The sequence below is a fragment of the Botryllus schlosseri genome, chromosome 11 (genome assembly GCF_051294905.1).
Source record: "Botryllus schlosseri isolate E-star chromosome 11, Bs_hap1, whole genome shotgun sequence".
NCBI lineage: Eukaryota > Metazoa > Chordata > Ascidiacea > Stolidobranchia > Styelidae > Botryllus > Botryllus schlosseri.
The window spans coordinates 20,388,217-20,411,015 of record NC_137246.1 but is presented as its reverse complement, the minus strand read 5'-3'; the positions used below and the strand labels follow the sequence as shown (position 1 = coordinate 20,411,015).

General features: G+C 40.9%; 3 protein-coding genes across 6 annotated transcripts in view; 1 reads left to right on the top strand and 2 right to left on the bottom strand.

The window, feature by feature from the left end:
- LOC145450102 (synaptotagmin-16-like) overlaps positions 1 to 22,799 on the top strand; it is a 35,855-nt gene that overhangs the window by 1,126 nt on the left and 11,930 nt on the right. For 2 of the 4 annotated variants that reach the window (XM_080328588.1, XM_080328587.1), the window contains exon 2: positions 3,207 to 3,365. In XM_080328588.1, coding sequence (XP_080184714.1) covers positions 3,207 to 3,365 — 159 coding nt within the window. Of the gene's footprint in view, positions 1 to 1,499; positions 2,048 to 3,206; positions 3,366 to 19,110; positions 22,580 to 22,799 lie in introns of those variants that run through there. The other 2 variants (XM_080328586.1, XM_080328585.1) reach the window with 2 other exon arrangements.
- LOC145450106 (uncharacterized) lies at positions 6,425 to 8,350 on the bottom strand. Its single transcript, XM_080328591.1, has 3 exons — positions 8,323 to 8,350; positions 7,840 to 7,912; positions 6,425 to 7,776 (listed from the first exon to the last, which is right to left on the bottom strand). Exons 1-3 carry the CDS (start codon positions 8,333 to 8,335, stop codon positions 6,921 to 6,923), a joined length of 942 nt encoding a protein of 313 aa, XP_080184717.1. The 5' UTR covers positions 8,336 to 8,350; the 3' UTR covers positions 6,425 to 6,920.
- On the bottom strand, positions 11,184 to 12,752 carry LOC145450107 (uncharacterized). The gene has a single exon (XM_080328592.1). It carries the CDS (start codon positions 12,356 to 12,358, stop codon positions 11,810 to 11,812), a length of 549 nt encoding a protein of 182 aa, XP_080184718.1. The 5' UTR covers positions 12,359 to 12,752; the 3' UTR covers positions 11,184 to 11,809.

Genomic DNA, 22,799 nt, shown 5'->3' with positions numbered 1-22,799 from the left:
CAGCCCAAGTTCTGCTGTTAACCTTGTTATTGTATCTGTGGTCATGAACTGTGCACGTGGTTTCTTGTAATCTGGTTTGGTCGTCGTGCTGGCCGGTCGTGTGACCGACGGCGTAATGCCTTATTGTGTCATGATGTCGATATACGTTGCAGTTTGTATGTGAAGCTCCGTAATAAAGCATTTCCAATCCGAAGACCGGGCCGTTACACAATTTACGACAATTTTGACCGGCTTGTCGAGCGCTTATTTTGATAAAACGGGTATCAATGAGAAGCTGCCGCAGTACTGATTATTAAAATATAAATTCTATTCTGCTCATGGAACTGGAACCCCCAAAATCAACCGCGATTTTTGCATTGTGATCGAGTTGATCATTGTGACGCAACAAACTGTCTGGCTATTTATGAGCTGCTGACAGTCTTGTTGCGTCAATGTTCTTAAACAAGCTAACCTTCCCAGGACTCTTCCATGCGAGTTTGTAATATTAAAGCCACCCGAAGTGACAAAAGTCCTCTGAAAATGTATCGGTAGACTGAAGGAGAAATGATAGTCTGGCTACTAAAGAAAATGTGTTGAGAGACAACACAGGAAACTCCTGGACAAGGATCGGGAAGAAAATTCTTTCCGCGATGAGACCGATGGCACTGGCGAAGTGATCTCTTTTCATGATGCATGGAAGCCGATTCGGCCCTCCAAAGATTTTGAAGCTCTGAAAATCTTTTGTGGATGACTGGCAACATTATTCCCTCAACGGCTACTGTTGAAGCCGATATTTCCCAGATTCGCTGGGCGACAAATGAATTTAAGAGAAACTTAGCTAACCTGAGTCTGGAAGCACTGTTACAGTGCAAACGATTTAAGTCTATTCAACAGCTGTAGCAGTCAGCTGTTGAGCGTGTTTGTTAGGCTTTTCATTCTTTTTTTGCTTATTGGCACCGATTCCGATGCATACTGCACATTTTGTGGTTTCGTTTGATATTATTAACCTATGAAATCGTTAGGTTTTTCTTCTTATTATTGTTTGTTGGCACTGATTATACGTGGATGCTGCACATTTTGTGGTGTCGTTGGACAAACTATAGCCCAATTAAAGCGATTTTGTGATTAATTCGAGGCTGAAACTATCTATTTAGAGGACGATGCCAAAACTGCCAAAAATAAAAATCGAAAAATGCCAAAAATAAGTTATTTTTGGCAGTTTTGGCATATGCCAAAAATAACACGGCCTGGGTGTGACTGATGAGAGTCAACTACTGAATAATTAACATGAATCATGGATAGCTTCAGAGTTATAGTATTTAATATGCGTAGTTGTTCTTTGCGTCTAACATTCGTAAATACGGTTGCTAACCATGCATAGGAAATGTGTAATGTGCACTTACTGGTGTTTCTGGCGTACACGGTGGGTTGAATGTTGATTTTGCGACCAATTTTAATAATAAGACGAAACGCATTTGCTTTGCATGTCAGTGTGTAGTACGGCTGCTTTAGGCTCACCTTGTCGCAATTCCCTCCCGCAAGTGTGTTTATAATATATGTATAATTGTAATGCATATGCATATATATTTATATCTCAAGAAGGAAACATCTTTCATCAATATTGATGACCTACAAATAGGGATGGGTTGATGCTAGCGCACGCGGGAAGTAAGATGACATTTAGCGTATATGAATGATTGATTGCAGTTGAGTCATTCACATATGGTTACCGATCATCTACGCTGAACGCACCAACGACCGGTGCTATACCACCGCCAAGTGAAATACTGTATCTATGATCCTGTTCCCACGCAAATTTGCATCGAGGACCAGTTGCACCAATTGCGTAAGGCTGCAGGCCTATTATATCCTGATCAATGATTATTTAGTTTTGCGAAAGTGCCGTTGTGCGTAAGAAAATCGAAGCTGAAATCGGACGTTCATCATTGCATGCATTTCACGAGCGGCTAAGATTTATATATGCTGCCATGTGAAATCTGTGAAGTGGGGGCATTTCAGTGAATATAGGGCGGTATGCAGCTTCTCAACAAGACTCTTCCGACTTACAGTAATTTGAATTATTCTGAATCTATTTGTGTATGCATGAAATTTTCGTAACCGTTTTGATTTGTGTGAGAGCTTATTTTTTCAGGATGTAATCAATACCAGAAAATCTTGAATCAGCTGTAATTCAGATTCAGTGGCACGCGAGAATAAACAATTAGACAATAGACAAGTGTTTCGTTTTTTTTCTTTTTCAGGATATGTATCCCTATTTTTCGTTTTGTTTGCTGTCCATTGTGTTTTACTTTTGATGTTAGTCGGAAGTGTAGAATAATCGCGGTGCGAATCCAACCTTGTAACAGTTTCTCAACAAATAGCTTAATCAGAGAAACATGGACAAATTGTTCATCATATTTTTTTGACGAATCGATATGAAACTCTCTTCGACTTACGTGCATTGGGTAGGTTGTTCCAGTTTAGTTATTACATGGCCAGCTGGGCACTCAGTGGGCAGTCGTGTTCATTTGACTAACAAGTCATTTGGATGTCAGATATTTGAGTGTCTGTTGATTTCAAATTATTAATGAGATATTATGGTAGACGGTAGAGGGAGAGTATATGGGGTCATCATTACCATCGTCGTATTTTTATTGTAATAGTTCCGATTCAGGATGATGGTAAATTGCGATACAGTGTAAGGAAGTAGTCGAAAAGACTCGGCGACGTTATTCAATCTAATTCTCACTGTATAGCACATATATAGTAGAATATCGAGGGATGATGCTAGAAAGATGCGTGCGGAGCACACTCAATGATAAATAGCCTAAAATGATCGGGGAATTAAGATGCATGCAAAGTGTGGGTTAGTCTATAAAATGACCAAGTCCTTCTGTGCTTATAAACGTGCCACTGAAACGAGCTGTATCTTCCTCGAATGATTTCGTAGTAAATTGAGCTGCATCTTAGTCGATATGTACCCTGTGTGAGCCTTTTTCGTGACTATGCGTGCATATTATTAATGGCGCGTGGGGAAAATTGTTCCATGCAGTGGTGTTGCTTATATATTGTGTCCAAATTGGGGTTAGTGCGAAATTGATGATGGTGCGGTATGCTGTGAACTGTATATAAATCCGCTTTCATATAAAATCGAACCGGAAAACGGTCTGCCTCTGCTACCATAACGGATAGTGTTTTTCCTCACACTGAAGCTGAGACATTTTCAGTATCTGAAACGGCGGTGTGGTTTTTGGTCGGTGTTATCTGCAGCACGGTCTTCCTCGTCATCTTCTTCCTCTTCATCACCAAGAGACTGTGCTTCAGACAATGCGATGGATGCGACCCCCTGCTGCGACCCGCCAGCAATTCTCGGAGATCTTCAGTCTGTGAGTACTCTGCGTTTTGTAATCTTACATATTTTCATCTCATATGTCTGAGACTGTTCCTAGTGTTGAATTATTTAAACAGAACAATAGACGTCGCCGTTTAGCAATATTAGGTAAGGTACCGCCTCTCACCAAATAGTCGTCCGTGCAGTGTAGTGTGTAGTGGTTATGATTATGTTGAATTGTCAATCTGCAGTTTTACACGCGAATGAAAGACAGGCGATTTGCAGGAATGGCTTGTCGTTGGATGTTTTCTCTTGTAAATTAGGGTGTCGGGAGTCTCACTCACATTACGTTGGTTAGGGCTACGAAGGATTTTCCAGGAAGGAAAGTTTTTGTATCATAACTAGCGTTTGGACATGCATCATCGTGACTTACTTCGTTAGAATTGTCTTTATTGGTTACGCGCAAATCGTGTCATCCAACCACTAAGTTTGAAATGGTGGGACATTCATAAAAAATAGCTGATTTTATTTCTGGCAACTTTGGCATCGTCATGAGTTCATATTTGTAGACTCAAAGTGAGTGGTATACACTCTGAGCCATCAAACAGGAACATTGAAATCGAATTGACAACGACCTCGGTGTGCGAATTCGCCAGATACAAAAACCGACTGCTTCTGCAATATCTGATCTCGATAGTCCATTCGCTATTTGTGTGCAAAATTTCCGGCATTCACACAGATCGCAATACCGCTTACGCTCGGATCGCAGCAATCACTACCTAACCAATGGTTAGAAATCATGAGTGGCTTCAAGTTTAATGTTCAATGTAGTATGAAAAATTTTCACCCGACAAAGCAGAATCAAAGAAAGGACTGAATGAATGTATGAATGTATGCATGTATTATGGTACGTATGGATGATGGAAGTTGCTTCTTATCAAGTACCATGTGCACTCATTTATAAGACTATGTCCCTTCTGGATATCGGTCAGTGAGTGATTTGTTTTCAGTAACATGCCAATATGACTCGCGTTTAACCTTGAATACATTAAATGGCATATGCTGGTTCTTCTACTCTGTGTCAATTCCGAAGCGTTGTCACGACTAATTTTCGCAAACTCAATGGTCGTGAACCTCGGTCATAAGAACCACTTAGTTTGATGAATTGTTCAATGCCTTGGATTCACTTTCGTAAGCATATCACGAAGAGATACCGCAGTATTTTTACACCATAGTCTCCTATATGGTGTCGACTATAGAATGTAAACGTACAATGGCAACGACCGATTTTGCAGCTTCGTTCCGCTTCGCTGAAGCTTTACTCAGACCTATTTTACGGCAGCTACAGTAGGATTTCTGGCAATCCAAAAGTTGTCTTACAGAGCTCAGAATTTACTGAATCACGCCCTCAGTGAAATTGTATCACGTCACAATTTCCATTTGGCTACAGGCAATTTGACGGTCATTTTTGACCGGCTTGTCGAGCATTAAATTTGGTAAAACGGATATCAATCGAAAGCTGACTCTGCACTGATTACGAAAATATAAATTTTATTCCGCTCGCGTCCCTGGAACCCCCACAATCAGCCTCGAATTTTCATTGTTATGGAGATTGGCATTGGGACGCAACAATGCTGTCTGGCTCTTTTTCTCTTGAGCTACTCTCTCGTTTCGCTAGACATCTAGACTATAACCCTGAAACGGTACGAGAAAATAGGCATAAAACATTGAGACCGATATAGTTTAGCAGAAACAACTGACCGTTCATCATTCATTTCGTCAATGTCTATCCACCGCAGACACGAAATTACATGGCAAATATAACAGGACTTCGCTAATCCAGTGAAAATACCATTCTTGCCCGACACAGCCTGTGGGGACTCTATAATAGTGTATTTGTGAATCCACATCACTCCTGACTGACCACTTTTACACATATTCGCAACCATCTTAGATAGGCTTACCATATTTTGGAAATCTAAAAAGAGGACACTTTTTCAGAAAGTTCAGACATGCAAAACCGGAGAAGAATTCTCAAAAACCGGTAAATTTTTCCCACTTCGTGATCGGTTGACTGAAGAAAAAAAAAAAGGTCATCATATCCGCTCAGAGCTCAATATACCGTTTTTCTCTCAACATTGCCAGGTGGTTGACTAAAAGTAAAAAAAAGTCATTACTTCCGCTCAGAGCTCAAAATACCGTTTTTCTCTCAACATTGCCAGGTGGATGACCAAAAAATAAAGAAAATAAAAAAAGGTCACCTTTACGCTCAGAGCTAAAATCACCGTTTTTCACTCTGAAATACCCGCCGGAGCTTAACTTCTGTGCTAATTTGCGGCATATCACTCGCAATTTGGTTCAATTCCAGCCAGTAGCCGCATTACTACAGGAGAAGAAAGTCTCTACTTATTATATTAAAATGAATAACAAAAAATTTGAAAATTTTCTGTTCACCCCATGAAAGTGTTAGGTTCATAGGTTGTCTAATATGTCTATACAAACTAAGTTCACCAAATTTGGTTCAATTCCAACCAGTAGAAGCGGAGTTATTGCCGTCGAAAAATTTGGATTATGAATAAAATAGTATTTACGGCGACCAATTCTTCAATTATTTACTATAGAAAATACTATTTTATTAAAATCCAAATTTTTCGACGGCAATAACTCCGCTTCTACTGGTTGGAATTCAGCCAAATTTGGTGTGTAGGCTTAAATTAGGTAACCTAACAATTTTATCAAGTAGCCAGTACGATTTGAGAAAAAGTAATTTTTGAGTAGCCCTAATGAGCACGGAGCTTTAGGTCCAATACGCATATTTGCAGCAAAAAAGATTTGAGAAGACAACACCATAATGCCATTCCTAACTGAACACTAGGGCTGTTCATAAAAAATTTTTCCAAATCTTGCTTGCTAGGCGATTAAATCGTCAGGTTGCCTAAAAAACGATGCACACCAAATTTTAATCCCTTGCAACCTCTTACAGTTTTACAATCTTCAATCGATCTTCTATCCAGTTTCCTGGGCATGGACGATTTCCTCAATATACCAGGTCATCTCAGCGGCTCAAAAGACAAGCATGTCATGCTTACGTAACTTGTCTAGTACATTTGGCCGTTATTGATCATCCCGAATTGGCAATCAGTCTATTTAACGTGGAATTGGTGAAAGCAATAACATCGGTTGTGCGCCGAGGAAGGAGTTTTTTTTATACGCACGTCACGGAACACAAAAGACACCGATCCTATTCGGCAATGATAAAACAACATTTGTGACGATGAGACAAACTGAACGTGTAAACCCAATCCCTGCACGGACATATATTTCGTTTTAATATATCATGTTCACCGGTTCAAAACACCAGGATATTGTAATGCCATGAGAGGATAGGGGTCTAAACCAGAACAGATGCAATATATAAATGAAACACCTCAGAATCCGTTGGAGGTTATCTAGGACCCTCGTCGAATGGTCGTGGTGCCGGTCCTTCTACCATGTTTAAATAACACAAAGTGAGTCCAATTTTAAATTTGTAACCAAACCGTCGTCGCAATCCAGGGGTCAAGATTCACTGATTTTGGTGAAATGTTCGTTGTCAGTTGAAGCCTAGGGTTTATTTTCGCAAGCATATCACGAAGAAAGAATACGTCATTATGATACGAATTTCCGCGTCGGGTAACTGTGATAACTCCCATCGCCGCTTGATGTCGAGCATGAGCTCATCTACCGGGTGCTTGCCAGTTTTGAGGTGCACGTCTTCGTCATAACTGCGATATTCCGGTATCGAGAGAAGTCTGAGTTTGAAGTCGATCAGTCTCATTTCTTGTCGATGACAGATATCGTCCACGCGTTTCTTGTTTATGCCGTCGATATTGTCAAAGATCGATTGATATCGGTCCAGCCAGCAGCCTAAATCCGGACGGTTATTTGTGAAGAAGATTTTTGCTGCTTCAAAAAATGACTTCAATATGTCCTGAACAGGTTTGCTGTCACCCGAGTCAAGCGGTTCGATATTATTGTAATCGTGACCGAATGATAAAGCCAGCCCGTCCTGCTTCAAAACCCGCCTGCATTCAGTAACATAGTTCTCCAAATCCATATACTGTATCGCAAAGTACGAGATAATAACGTCCACGGTTTCCTTTTCGACTGGTATATTTTCGCCAGATCCGAGCATGTACTCTATATTGTCGCAATTAGTGTCGCTTTTGGCTGCAGCGATCTGCTCTTCGCTTGGGTCGACTCCGATAATGCGTTTGAAAAACGGCGCGAAAATTCTCGTTGAGCCACCGCTACCGCAGCCGGCATCTACCAGCAATTCCATCGGGCTCGTTTCGTCTGTTAGCTGTCTCTCAGTCCTGACGAAGTTGATGATTGATCTTGCGAAATCAGGAAAGTTGTTGTTGACGTTTGATGAATACTCTGACACCGCATGTTCTATCTTGTAAAGCTCTGCCATATTTATAACCCTGTAGTGACAGTGGAAATGTGTATAAAACTTGTAGTCCATATATTATGTATACAATACATACATAACATGTAGAAAAGAATACACTGCATCTGCACTGCCCTGTGTGTCGAATGTTATGGTCCCACTTGAGGTTGCTAAGAACATAAGGAACAAAATTATGCAGCATTTCCGGATGGTCAACGTCCCGATACTACGAAGTTAACAGGCCATTATTTCACATGTTCGCTAACGTCTGGACTCGGGCTCTCAAATATTTTTTACTCATTTCGACCATTCGTTCAGAGTTCGTAAATAAACCCTTGACTCGGAACCCAATCACGCAGGTACTCTATTTTCCTCAGCCTAGAACGCATTGATCGCACACTATGAGCTGATGACATCTCACGACACCCAACTTCTCTAGTTTAACCGATGACAACGATTGATGCCATAACGACGTCAACACAAAAGCTGCTCTGAAGAACTGACAACGTGTTCAGTAATCTACAGTCAATTTTACATGCATGTATGTAGCCTAATCTGCATTTTGTAAGCTGCACCCTACCGCATCTGAACATGTTTTCATTTCCTTCCGGTGTTGAGAAACATAAGGATGAACCTTGTACCGCAGTTTGTCAGAACTAAGCTATTGACGATTCCCTCACTTACAAAATCCGCTTAGCGGCCCCAAAGGTAGACAAGAAAATACACGGCCGTCACGCTTGCGCAGGTTCTCTAAACCGTTCAGTAGTTGTTGATCCGCAATTTGGTAATGCGTGCCTTTTCTTGCTATTGCTTTAGTTAAAGCGCGACGCAGTCGTTGTACGCATGAGGAAGAGTACTTATACGCTTGTCACGGAACACCGATTCTATTCGGCAATAAAATAAAACAATTATGACGATGCGCATTTGAGAATCCACGTCACTCCTGACTGACCACTTTTACACGTCTTCGCAAACATCTGAGGTTACACGGCCAAGTCCCTCTATTCAGTTTGAACATTCTTCCAGACTTCGTGAATAAATACTCGACTTGGAATCGATTCGATTCTGCTGAAATAGAAGACCACCTCATTCATTAACGAAACGACCAGTTTTTTCAATCGCTGTTAACACGAAATAAATGGACGCTTCCAAATCCTATTCCACGATCGGTGCAATAGCAATCCGAATTGTGTTCCCATTGACATGTTCATCAACTCAGGCTATTTGAACATATTTCGCCTGCTTTGACCGACATTACAAGCTGTAAACGAGAGACACTGCTAAGAATTGAAGACAAAACACGGTTATGCATGTTCCATGATCGATGCAAAAGTAAATCAATATTATATTGCCAATTGCAAGTGAACGGCATTTTTATCAGGTCTTTCTTGCTTTAACGAAAATTAAAAGACGTAAACGAGAGGGACGGTTTGGAAGTAAAGAATGCAACGGATATGCATGACATGCCACCGCGTTTCAGCAGTATCCAAATGTTCGCATCAAAAGCACATTCATCGTATTGCCACGTGAAAATAACTTTTTCAGAAACTTTTCTTCCCTTGTAAGTGTGCCGCGAGTAGGGTTGCATTTAAAACAAAAATCAATTTAAAACGAACATGTTTAAAACAAGGCCCTTGTTTAAAACATTTTTAAGCTATGACGTCACCAATATTCAATTGTAACGTCATAGTCGATTGACATCGACAATTGAAAATATAGGGTAAATATAGCTCCTTTGTCGAAATAGGCTTCCAACCCCTGTCATATACGGACCAAAAATATTCTTAACCAGGACTACATCGTCATGCAGCATTTTTACGATCAGCGGACATCATCATCAGAACATTCGTTCCGTACCAATATCCACGTACTATAGCCGTTGAGCCGACTATTTCGAGGGTTCCATCCTTTCCATATCGCATACGTCGGCTATATCGGGTGTAATTCGTCCATAGGCTCATACAACGTGATTTTTGGAAAGTATTTACACAATTATGGCATAATTATACAACTTAAAAAGTAACGCAATATTTTTTTAAATGTTTTTGTGTAAAACACTGCTTAAAACATGTTTTAAACAAAGTGTTTTTAACAACCAATTGATTCAAATGCAACCCTAGGCACAAGTGCAATAAGTATTTTTCTACAAGTGTGGCACAGGCTGTCAAAGTTTAGGAACCACTGATTGATACAGTTTATTCCAAAAAGCTTCGCGGCACGTAGTATATATCAAAGATCCACCGCGGTGGCGGTGAGAATACAGTAGCGTATTTGTACGTTGCACTGCTGTAACACCGACGGGCTGCAGATTCGAGTCCGAGCGACTCGACTGCAGAATTCATCCCTGGAAGTTGGAATTTATCTCCTTTCTTCCATGAATATATTTTAATAGCTCGCTGGTCCTTCGACTATGTCTCAATGGAGAAATAGTCACATTTTAGTTTCGTAACGAACAGGTCGTCGCGAACCATTTTCGTAGGCTCGGCGATCTAAGGTTCGGTCGCGACTCAGAGATGAAGAACCACCGATCTAGTTGAAACATTCGTCAGTCAGTCGAAGCTTTCGAATTATTTTCGCAAGACTATCACGAAGTACGACAACGTCATCAACGTAGTCTCGCTTTTGGCTACAGCGATCTGCTGTTCGCTTGGGACAACTCCGAGAATTCGTTTGAAAAACGGCGCGAAGATTCTCGCCACAGTCGGCTACCAGTCGTTCCATCGGGCTCGAGTCGTTTGATATCTGCCTGTCTCTGTCTTGGTGAGGTTGTTGCTTGATGACGCGATGTCAAGGCAGACGGATCTGCCGTGACTTTTGACGAGTAGTATGATTCCACAATCCACATGTTGTGTCTTGTCAGGCTCTAACCCTGAAACGACATGGAAAATGAGCATGGAACTTGGAGGCCAATACATATGTGTAGCTAAAGGGATTTGAGAAGACAACACCGCAATGCCACTCCTGACTTAACTGAACACAATGGCTGTTCAGTGTTCATAAATTTCCTTTCCAAATCTTGCTTGCTAGGCGATTAAATCGTCAGATTGCCTAAAAAAACGTTGTACACCAAATTTGATTCCCTTCCAACCGATAATCGTGAAGGTCATACAGTTTTAAAATTTTGCATTGATCTTCTATCCAGTTTCCCGTGCATGGATGATTCCTTTAATACACCAGACCAGGTCATCTCAGCGGCTTGAAACACAATCAACTATCCGGCTGTTATGCTTACGTAGCTTGTGTAGAACAATTGGCCGTTATTGGTCATCCTAAATTTGAAATCAGTGTCTTTTACGTGCAATTGGTTAACGCTAAAGCAACAAACAGCCGTTGTGCGCTGAGGAAAGAGTATTATACGCATGTCATAGAACACAAAAGACACCGATGCTATTCGGCATTGATGAAACAATATTTGTGAAGATGAGACAAACTGAGCGTGTAAAGCCAATCACTGCACGGACATATATTTCGTTTTAATATATCATGTCCACCGGTTCAAAACACCAGGATATTGTAATGCCACGAGAGGATAGGATAGAGGTCGAAACTATAACAGGAGCAATATGTAAATGAAGCACTTCAGAATCCATTCAAGCGTTGGAGGTTATCTAGGACCCTCGTCGAATGGTCGTGGTGCTGGTCCTTCTGCCATGTTTAAAGAATACAGAATGAGTCAAATTTCAGATTCGTAACCGAACCGTCGGTGCGATCCAGGGGTTAAAAACCACTGTTCTGGGTCAAATGTTCATCGGTCAGTCGAAGCCTAGGGTTCATTTTCGCAAGCATATCGCGAAGAAAAAATACGTCATTCTGATACGAATTGCGTCGTCGGGTAACTGTGATAACTCCCATCGTCGCTTGATGTCGAGCATGAGCTCATCTACTGGGTGCTTGCCAGTTTTGAGGTTCACGTCTTCGTCATAACTGCGATATTCCGGTATCGAGAGAAGTCTGAGTTTGAAATCGATCAGTCTCATTTCTTGTCGATGACAGATATCGTCCACGCGTTTTTTGCTTATGCCGTTGATATTGTCAAAGATCGATTGATATCGGTCAAGCCAGCAGCTTTAATCCGGCCGGTTATCGGCGAAGAAGATCTTTGCTACTTCAAAAAATGACTTCAGTAGGTCCTGAACAGGTTTACTGTCACCCAAGTCGAGCGGTTCGATATTACTGTAATCGTGACCGAATGATAAAGCAAGCCTTTCCTGTTTCAAAACCCGCCTGCATTCAGCAACATACTTCTCCAAATTCATATATTGTATCGCAAAGTACGAGATAATGACGTCCGCGGTTTCCATTCCGACTGGGATATTTTCGCCAGATCCGACCATGTACTCCACATTGTCGCAATTGGTGTCGCTTTCGGCTGCAGCGATCTGCTCTTCGCTTGGGTCGACTCCGATAATGCGTTTGAAAAACGGCGCGAAAATTCTCGTTGGGCCACCGCTACCGCAGCCGGCATCTACCAGCAATTCCATCGGGCTCGTTTCGTCTGTTATCTGTCTCTCAGTGTTGACGAAGTTGATGATTGACCTCGCGAAATCGGGGAAGTTGTTGTTGACGTTTGAAGAATACTCCGACACCGCCTGTTGTATCTTGTAAAGCTCCGCCATATCTATAACCCCGTAGTGACAGTGGAAATGTGTTTAAAACTTGTAGTCTAGCATATATACTATAAATATAAATGTTATATATACATTCAGGATATGTAGAAAAGAATACACTTCATTTGGACTGCCCTGGCTATTGAATGTTATTGTCCCACTTAAGATTGCTAACAACATATGGAACAAAATAATGCAGCCTTTCTAGATCGTAAACGCCCCGATACTAAGAAGTCAACAGGCAACTATTTCACATCTTCGAAAACGTCTGGAGTGTGGACTAATGCTCTCATATATCTCTAATCAATTTGTAAATAAATACTTGATTCAGATTAGAATCAGGCAGGTAGCCTACTCTATTTTGTCCAGTCTAGTACGCATCAATCGCAGACTATGAGCTGATAAGATCTCACGATACCTCAACTTCTCTATAACAACTAGGGATGGTGTGAACCTCTGAAAGGTTCAGGTTCGTGTGAACGCGAACCTTTTTGAAAGGTTCTGTGTGAACGCGAACGTGAACCTCATGACGTCACGTGACGTCATATTGCTAATTACACCCCAACATTTCAGCGAAGTGATAGTCTATATCAGTGCTTTTCAACCTTTTTGAGCTCCATTCGCACTTTTTTTGAAAAATAAATTTCATTCGCACAACCTATTCGAAAATTGTTATAGAATAAGAAAATTAAGATACTTAACAACATTTTGTTGAGATGTGCAACAAATTGGCTACTATTTATCTTAAGCTATCAACTCTCTCAAAAAGGCAACTTTTTTCGCTCGTCTTGATTTCAACTATTTCACTAAAACCCTTATCGGCCAAACAAATTGTTGGGTTTTGTACAAGAACGTTTACTAGTACTTGGATGGCCAGGTCCTGAAATCTGTTCTGCACTCTTATGCAAAATACAGCGTATCTTTGGCGAGTGAAAAATGCTTGCTGGCAGAAATCGTTTTGGAGAGCTGACACAAAGGCCCCGGAGACTTCAGTTTGTCGAAATGGTGAAAAATCCACATGTTTGTGTTGAGGCTTTTGCCTTATGTCTTAGAACATTAGGTGCAAAACGATCAAGGAGAGTAGGCACATTGATTAGAGCTCGCTACCTTGTTGCTCCAGCTTCTGTTTCGCGAGTATATGGAAGGAACAAATAAACTCACGATACTGTGTGTTCTGCTCTTTAGCTCAATCTAACTTAAGAATTCATCACAGTTTAATAACGGTAAAGCATCTTTTACACTCAATCTCAATTTTTGTGGCATCTCGCGACTCGAGCCTCATGTAATGGAATTCATTTGTAACGTTAGAGTTGTATGCTACGATTTTACAGAGATGTATGACATACAGAACGTGCATACCACAATTCTACCCAACACAGCTCCACAAAACATGTCTGACGCACGCGATTTTAAATTAGGGCGAATTAAATTCATATTCATGTCGCAGTTGTACTACTGTCTACGGATCATACCCATATATGGAAAGTTTTGGCCATCCAGCATCGGTAGTTTTTAGACCAAGGTTTTGTCGCCGCTTATGTTGGCCCCGCATCTTATCAGCGGTTTGTTGGCCAAAACTTTACGTCTTCATGTGCCCCGACGCAGAAAGGGTTGGCCTCGAAATGAATGAGTCTCATAGACCTGAACTCGCTCGTTACATACCCGTACACTAGTAACATGTAGTAACACACCGGCCATGTTTTCCAAACAAACAGTCTGACATATCTTATCATGAAGTATCATGATAAAGTCATCTTTTCTGCGTGCCTCGCTTATTGGCTATACAGTACCCAACACAGTGACCTTGGATCTGTAAAAACTATTGTAGGATTTTTTGCAAGAAATTAAACAAATATTACCTACATATTAACATATAGTTCTGGCACCGTGTCGACCCAAAATTACACCCTTTGCCTTGACCCTTGAAAGGGTAAAAATTGATAAAAATTTATGTTACGGTAACTTTCAAATGTGAGTCTGTAATGATGGTAATTTTTTCAGCCTGTCGCAAGCTCAGACGTGCTGATATACTGTATGTCTCCCACTACACCAGCTTCCAAACCAGGCTTTTGGTTACGTAATAATTATAGAGCGAAAATATTATTTCACCACGGCTTGTGAGAGCTACGATTAGTGGTGCGTCGCAAGTGAAACAAGTTTACAATTGCGTCGCCACTACAAAAGTTACACTGCCCTTGAATTTCCTATTAGGTTTATTTGAATCATTCCACGTTACAAAAATTACCAATTATTCACATTTTTCATTCGCACTTGATCCGGATTTTCATTCGCACTGTTCGCACCACCTTCGTCATTCGCACTGCAATTTTTTTCATTCGCACTAGTGCGAACCGTCACACAGGTTGAAAAGCACTGGTCTATATTATTCTACACGATACCTAGCGATAACTCGGGCCACATAATGCCACAATGCTGAAGTACCTATTACCGTTTTAAACGTCGCCAAATATATCGACTGGGGCAATCAAATGATATAATAATCCCATAAAATCAATCTCTTTCGTCGCTTTGCCAACAATTTCGACGAGGAGTTGCAAGGGAATATAAGCTTAACGGTCTAGGCCAGACCGGACAATGCATTCGGCGTCTGAGTATTGCGACGTTGATATTGAGCAGAGTGTAAAACGAGTTTCTATACTTACTACCGATATTACCCTTAAGTTAACAAGTTATACAGCTGTAGCATACCAACATCCCAATAGTGTGGATTCTGTTGTTATGATACAATAAACATATGAAGTCAAGATTGACACCGTACACCTGCAAGATATTTTCCATCAGACAACGATATCAATTCCATTGATTGGTTTAATAAGCATCATTCGCTAACTACATGTAGTGTATTTCGCCCTTGATGTTGTGTCATTGCGGGTCAAGCTCACAGCAGACAGCCACTAAATATTCACAAATGGAAAGCTGGATATTTCGAGCAAACTTTTGTAACAAAGCACGTAAAATTTTTGTGATTATCAAGAGGTATGCTCGTTTAGTGTCCATTTTTTGTTATGCTGCCAGCGCCACGCGTAGAGTGGTCCGCAGTTGAAATGCAATAAATTTCAACCAAAGATGTTATAATGATGTGAAAATTGTAATATATGAAAAAGGTTCACAGTGCAGAACCTACCAAGGTTCGTTTGTGAACGTGAACCTCTAAATTTCCGAGGTTCACACACAGAACGCGAACGTGAACCTCGCGTTCACACCATCCCTAATAACAACGACTGATGCCGTATATGTAAGTCATTTCCAAAGGCTACACTGAAGAACTGATACATTTATGTAATCTACAGTTTGTAAGCTGCACCATACCAAATCGGAACACATTTTCATTTCCGTCCGCTGTTAGTAACATATAGTCTGAACCTTGTCGGTCGTTCCGATCTATGGCGTAAATATTTCGGCAGTTTTTCCGATATCCCTGGCTTACAAGATCCGCTTAGTGGCCTAAGACAGAAAAGAAATTACACAGCGTACTTTCTCTACATCAGTCAGTCGTGATTGATCATCGCAAATTCGTAATGCGTGCATTCACGTACAATTGGTTAAAGCGCGGAACATAGTGGTTGTACGCATGAGTCAGAGTATTTATTCGCCTGCCATTGGACACAGAAGGCACGGTCCCTATTCCTGAATAAAAATAAGCAATGGCGAAGATGGGCATCGTAAAAAAGAAAAATTCAGCAAATCAAATGACGGAGTACCTAAATTTTTTAACCAATGTCTCTACTGATATTTATAGTAGGGATGGTGTGAACGCGAGGTTCACGTTCGCGTTCTGTGTGTGAACCTCGGAATTTTAGAGGTTCACGTTCACAACAGAACCTTGGTAGGTTCTGCACTGTGAACCTTTCGCGTATTATTACAATTTTCACTTCATTATGACATCTTTCGTTCAAATTTATTGCATTTCAACTGCGGGCCACTCTATGCATGGCGCTGGCAGTATAAAAATAAACAGTAAACGACCATGCACCTTGACAATCTCAAAAGTTTTACTTGCTTTGTTACAAATGTTTGCTCGAAATATCCAGCTTTATTACCCTTTGCGAACATTTAGTGACTCTCTGCTGTGAGCTTGACCCGCAATCACACAACATCACGAGCGAAATGCGTAGTCAGCAATGATGCTTACTCCACCAATCAATGAGATTAATATCGTTTTCTGAAGTAAAAAATCTAGCAGGAGTTCGGGGTCAAACTTGACTGCATAGGTTCACTGTATCATTAAATCCAAAGCCGTACGGTTGAGGTGTTGGCTATTATTATTATTATTATTATTATTACACGGGTATTACAGTGGCGCTTATCGCCGTTTAGGCCTTGTGCGTCACGACACAGATATAGGTACAGTTCAGTTTCATAGTACAGTTCAGATTCATCGTACAGTCAGTATCTTCAACATCATGCATTGCTTCGTTGGACGACTTTCACTCAGCGCATTCACTCTTTCACTCTTTCTCTTGCATGCGTCCGTCTTCGGGTCTCAGCTGCCGACTTTATGAGAGCGTGGCTTGCTCTGTGTCTGGGCTTTTTAACACACTGTTAGTACAGTGGGATCGGCAATGATGCTTACTCCACCAATCAATGAGATTAATATCGTTTTCTGATGTAAAAAATCTAGCAGGAGTTCGGGGTCAAACTTGACTGTATAGGTTCACTGTATCATTAAATCCAAAGCCGTATGGTTGAGGTGTTGGCTATTGCTGTATAACTTGTTAATGGAGTAAAATCGGTAGCAAGTATAGAAACCTGTTTTACACTCTGCTCGATATCAATGTAGCAATACTCAGACGCTGAATACATTGTCCGGTCTGGGCTAGACCGTTAAGGCGTAAGCTTTTATTCCCTTGTAAGCCGTCGTCGAAATTGTTGGCTAAGCGACGGAAAATATTGATTTTATGGGATTATTATATCATTTGATTGCCTCAGTTGATACATTTAGCGACGTTTAAAACTCCAATATGTACCTCAGCATTGTGGCATTATGTGGCCCGAGTCGTCGCTAGGTATCGTGTACGGATGCGGCCCGCGACACCGTTTTGTGCGGCCCGCGAAAGGCTCAAGAATCGAATTTAAAATATTGAAGAAATGCGCAGTAGAAATTTAATTTCTGCAGGGACTCGATTAAACTTTTTCTCATTATATTTGACCATGATAATTATAAGTTATATTCTGACTAGTATATTTTTATTTCATTGCTGGTGCGATAGCCCAGGCCCACGCATTTTAAAAGGTTTTAATTGCTAAACATTCCAGAAAGTCAAAATGGGAATGACTTTCAGATCACGATGTAATTTTACATTGGCCACTCCAAAAAGTTTATTACTTTTAGTGTTGTTCTTGAAGAAACCGATTCGCGCGTGTTGTAGGTAGATTCGTTCTCTGTATGTGCAGAAGTATTTATATTTATCAAATCTATATATAGCCTATTTGAAGTTAACATGATAATGACGCTGCCGGCATCGTGTGTCCTGGAGATGAACCAAAAGTAGAATCAGCAAATTTATACAGATCACTGCTCACAGATTCAAATCTCCATCCTATTCTAAGAATCGGGACAACCGATTTTCATCCCTAGTTTTGAAAATTGGTTATATTGAGGTCGACCAGCAGCTTTTGAAATCTCGCCAATGTTTCTGACGCGCGTACCATATCCTCAAAGCAATGGTTTTTTTTAAATAAAAATATATAGAATTTCCACATCTTCACCATATAATCAAATACCAATATTGCGTTTTGGTTTATAATCCCAATTTTGTATAGTGCGGCAGGCGAATGGATTTAGATGTTGAATGCTCGGCCCACGAGCGTTTTTCTTTACAAACTGGTTACTGACGATCCACTTATATACTATCTCCATATTTCTTCGTTCACTATATGACAGTGGTTCTCAAACTGGGGGGCGTAGTAGCATCTGAAATGAGGCGCGAAGCCGCAGTAAACTGAAAATTTTTTTGCGCTCGGCGCGATTTGCCTCCAAGTCATGGTTATTGCTATTGTCCAGATTTCATATTTGATAATTCTCTCGTCTACAGCCATAACCTTAAATGCCATCAAAATATCCGCTGGGATTGCTAGCATTCTGATTCCTCTCTTGGATATTTTGTGATATCACGATAAAGGGGCGCGCGAGATTTTTCACTACCATAAAGGATGACGTGTCTAATAAAGTTCAGGAACCACTGCTATATGATTAATTACCAATTTGCCTTTTCGCTAATAATCTCAATTCAATATAGTGCGGCCCGCGAATGGACTTAGATGTTGAATGCGGCCCGCGAGCTCAAAAGTTTGTCCACCCCTGACGTACACTGTACAAGTCAACAAGTGTACTTGTGCATAGGCTATCACTTCACTGAAAGATAGGATTGGAATTAGCAATATGACGTCACGTGACGTCATGAGGTTCACGTTCGTGTTCACACAGAACCTTTCAAAAAGGTTCGCGTTCACACGAACCTGAACCTTTCAGAGGTTCGCACCATCCCTAATTTATAGTTCGTTTTAATAATATATCCATCCGTTCAAAACGCCAGAAAACTGCATGTAATTCAATGGCAGCAGAGGATAGAGGTTGTAATTCGTAACTACTTGTTGAAATCTACAATTGAAACAGCCAACCCAATAACGGGTTGCAGGCCTGAGTCCGACCAAGGTCGACCCCGTAACGTAACCCCTTTCTACACGTTGGAGGTTATTTTGGCTCCTCGTCGCCATTCAATCCACACGTAGCGTCTTGCAAAAGAACGAAAGTGGGCTGTGCATGAATCAAAATAAGAATATCGGCCCGGTATAAAATCACCAGATCAGCCTACCCACTATGCATGATACCGCGCTGTCGGCCCGCTAGTCGCAGCTATGTTCACTGAATGTCCAACTGTTCAAATGTTCAGTGATCACAATACAGATATAAAGAATTAAGAATGACGGGACACACAAGAAGAAAACATGACATTATGTCGATACTTCGAGTAATATTAATCCAGACTTAGTGATTTACTTAGTCATCAAATAAGCTATTAAACAAAGCTGGTGATATAATTTAGACTGGAGCGACTTACCTATGTATATCCGCTATGCGGTACAGTGGTACACCTCTCTGCATTTAGCGTGATTGATAACGCGAGGCGATTTTCCAAAGATCTGCGTAAATATCCTATGCCGATATGTATGCCAATGTCAATAGTTAGAAGAAAAATTTCAACAGCATTACGCAATTAAACCTGGGCGTCCGTATGACGACCGACGCTGATATTGGGTTTAACACCGGACAAAAGATTGGAACACAACATAATAAATATATGAGTCCGAAGCGATTTGCTGAATGTTGTAATATTAATGTGTGGTATACCAAAAATAAATTGCGATTCGTGTGGAATGTGGATACATGGCGAGACTCACGTGTGCACCACTAACACTTCAAATTATAAAAGCGGCCTTTACGTACATCGTGTCATTGCGTGTTACGGTTTATTTTTCAAGTGTTCCGAATTCCTCATATTTTGAGACCGTACAATTCGCAAAGGTTTACACAAGTATCTATACGTCAATGCAAACAAAAGTTATAAATTCCTTAGGCTATCCCATCAATATTTGCTTTGAGACGCCAAACTATTGTACGCCCACTGTAGATCGCCTCGGACGTATCTTATAGACGCAGACCGCGTTACACGGAGATTAGTGTGCTATCCGTCGTGGCGTATTGAAATTGAGAATTATTGTGTATCAATAAGTAATGACGTTCTTTACGGTACGGTTATTCATCAAAGCGTATAATTCCAGCAACTTTTATTGGAGTCAAGTCGCTCGATGCGTGTACATAACACGTACAATAAGAAATGACATGCTTGGCGTAGAATATGTGAGTATTCGTCGGGTCGAGCGTGATATAGTCTCCGATGCGTTCACTGCTATAAACTGAGGGTTGAGTTACTCGAGTTTAGATGGACGACATATTTGAGCATTTTACCAGAATTTAAACTACATATTTTGATAAGATTTTTTTTTGTGATTATAGATTATATCATTGCATCATGGGCTGCTCCAGGTCGTTTCCACTCATTTGTATCTTTTCATTGTATCTCATTATTGTGCTGTTTTCAATCGATGAAACTATTCTTAAACAAATGAATGAATGAAAAGTTGAACAGTCATAACGCTATGTATATTTTCTGCAATAGATACATTCTAAGTCTAAGTATACACGACGCACATGGTCCGCTGTTTGGTTCTGGAAATTACGGTAGCTTATTCACGTGATGTTCGCTAGCAATCGGACTTGTTCAAAGAATGCTAAATAAGTAAATATATAACAGAGAAATTCCCACGCTTAAGGCGCGAACTCGATAACATCGTTTTCAGGGCATTTGGGGGAATGGGGATATAGTACAATCTATTTCCCAATGCATCACAGTGACCAGGTAGCGTAGTGGTATAATACACAGCTGCAACCCCAATGGGTTGCGGGATCGAGTCCGACCAAGGTCGACTCCAGATTTCCTACCTAGGTGTTGGAGGTTTATCTTGTTTCTGGTCATGTCTTCTCTGTCGTAGGGTTCGCTTCAGAATCCTTCAGATTCCGTAAAAGTCTTGACGCGTGCTATACCATGCAGTGCTGAAGTGGTGTAATTCTCGTATTTCGGCGAACGTTTAGTTATGAAGGAGCGGGTATACTTACTAGGTATATGATAATGGTGCTGCTCGCAAATTGTTGTAAGTTCACCCGTAACTGAACAACGTTACTCACGCCACAGGAAGTAGCCTAGATATAGCATACGCCAGGCCACGGTTCCGAATTCGTTCTTATATGCTACCTCTTTTTAAATTATTATGTTGCTTGCAATGCGTACGAATGTACCTAGATGTGTGTGTTCAGGAAGAACTGGAAAACGCCATAGTAACGCCATTAGTCGAATGCCTTATTGGTAACTTGAAACACCACACTGAACATGAATGGCTCGAGAACACGTAGCTAATAATACACGTGAATTTTAAGCAGCCTTTATTAGACTGTATAAATGGAATTTCGTCATGCCATCTGCTGCTCTGCCTGTATACATATTAAATAGCCTACACTTTGAGGCACGTAGGATTACATTTTCTATCGAAAAGTATATTTAGATGAGACCTGTTTCATCGCGAGTATCCGGGATTACCGGGTATATCTGGGTGAATCGTAACTCACGATACGCGCGATCATGGTACACATATTCGTTGTCATCCTTGAGCAAATAAACAAAGTTGATCTTAACCCGGTTCTGCACCCACGATATTAGTGCTGCTTGGTTTTGTCGACTCCAATCGACCGTTAATTATTCCAAGTCAACAGATGAATATGAAGATAACATAATTTGGACGGGCCGCTATTGAGTCCCAAAAATCGATATCGAACAGAATCTTCAAATATCGACTGATATAGATACAAGATCATTTGTCAAAATATTCTTCATAGTATCCAAGTTGACTGGCAGTGTTTCTCACAGAAAGCGAATGTTACATGGCTTCGTCATATTTCGCGCCCGTTGTTTTTTTGTCATCCATTTTAATAGCATGCCTCAATCTCGCTTTCCTTGTTTTCGTTTGGTCGCTTCATTGCCCCCATTCTAAATCAAAAATAGTTGAGAACACGTCCCGTTATCCACGCCGACATATCAGCTGTTGACCTTCAGCGATTTCGACGAGAATTATTTTGAAAGTGAAATGTTAGTCCCTCGGAACTTTCGAGGCATATAGTTAGAAAAGCGCGGTGCAAGTTATGTATCTGTTGGCTGAGATGAGTGACGAGCATAGACGAGATTGTGCGAGAATTACAGATGGACGATTATTAAACCAAGTGCCTTATATAATCTGCACAGCGCGCACCCACATAGGTGTATATTGTATAACTATAATATATACACTGTATATGGAAACTATATTTCACCATGTCGTCTCTGATGTGCTGTCGCGGACTACTCTCCATATTCGGAGTACGGAATTATCCGACGGATATAGTCGCCGGGGCCAAATTGGAAATGAAAGCTAACGGAACCAAAGAGAAAGATTACGCTAGTACCGATAATAATAATATCACTGTGGTTGAGAAAGAACCACCGAAGAGCAATAATGGATCCGACATATCGCGGTCATCGAGTCGCATTAAACGAAGGGCCCCGATTCGAGAATCTGTAAGATCGACTCCAAGGGTACAAAAAAGGCGACAAAAAATCGGTACTTATGTTACATAAAACACTTAGACCTAGCGCTGAGTTTCGTCGGGGAACGGTTTCGTAACAACGAGAAGCGACAAGCATGTTGTCGAATATTAGTATCTGCGAGTGAAATCATGGCTTAGTAGTAGGGCCGGGCAAAATCGAGTACCCAAGTGATTCGATTCTGAATCACGTATAACGCTTCGAGTCGAGTCGAGTAATCGAGTATCGCTCGTTAT

Bases quoted from the DNA above. Each gene is read 5' to 3' on its own strand.
- LOC145450106 (XM_080328591.1), bottom strand. The intron at 7,777-7,839 runs GTATGTATTGTA...CTGTCACTACAG, and splicing joins TATTCTTTTCTACATGTTAT to GGTTATAAATATGGCAGAGC.
- LOC145450107 (XM_080328592.1), bottom strand. From the start codon at position 12,358: ATGGCGGAGCTTTACAAGATACAACAGGCGGTGTCGGAGTATTCTTCA.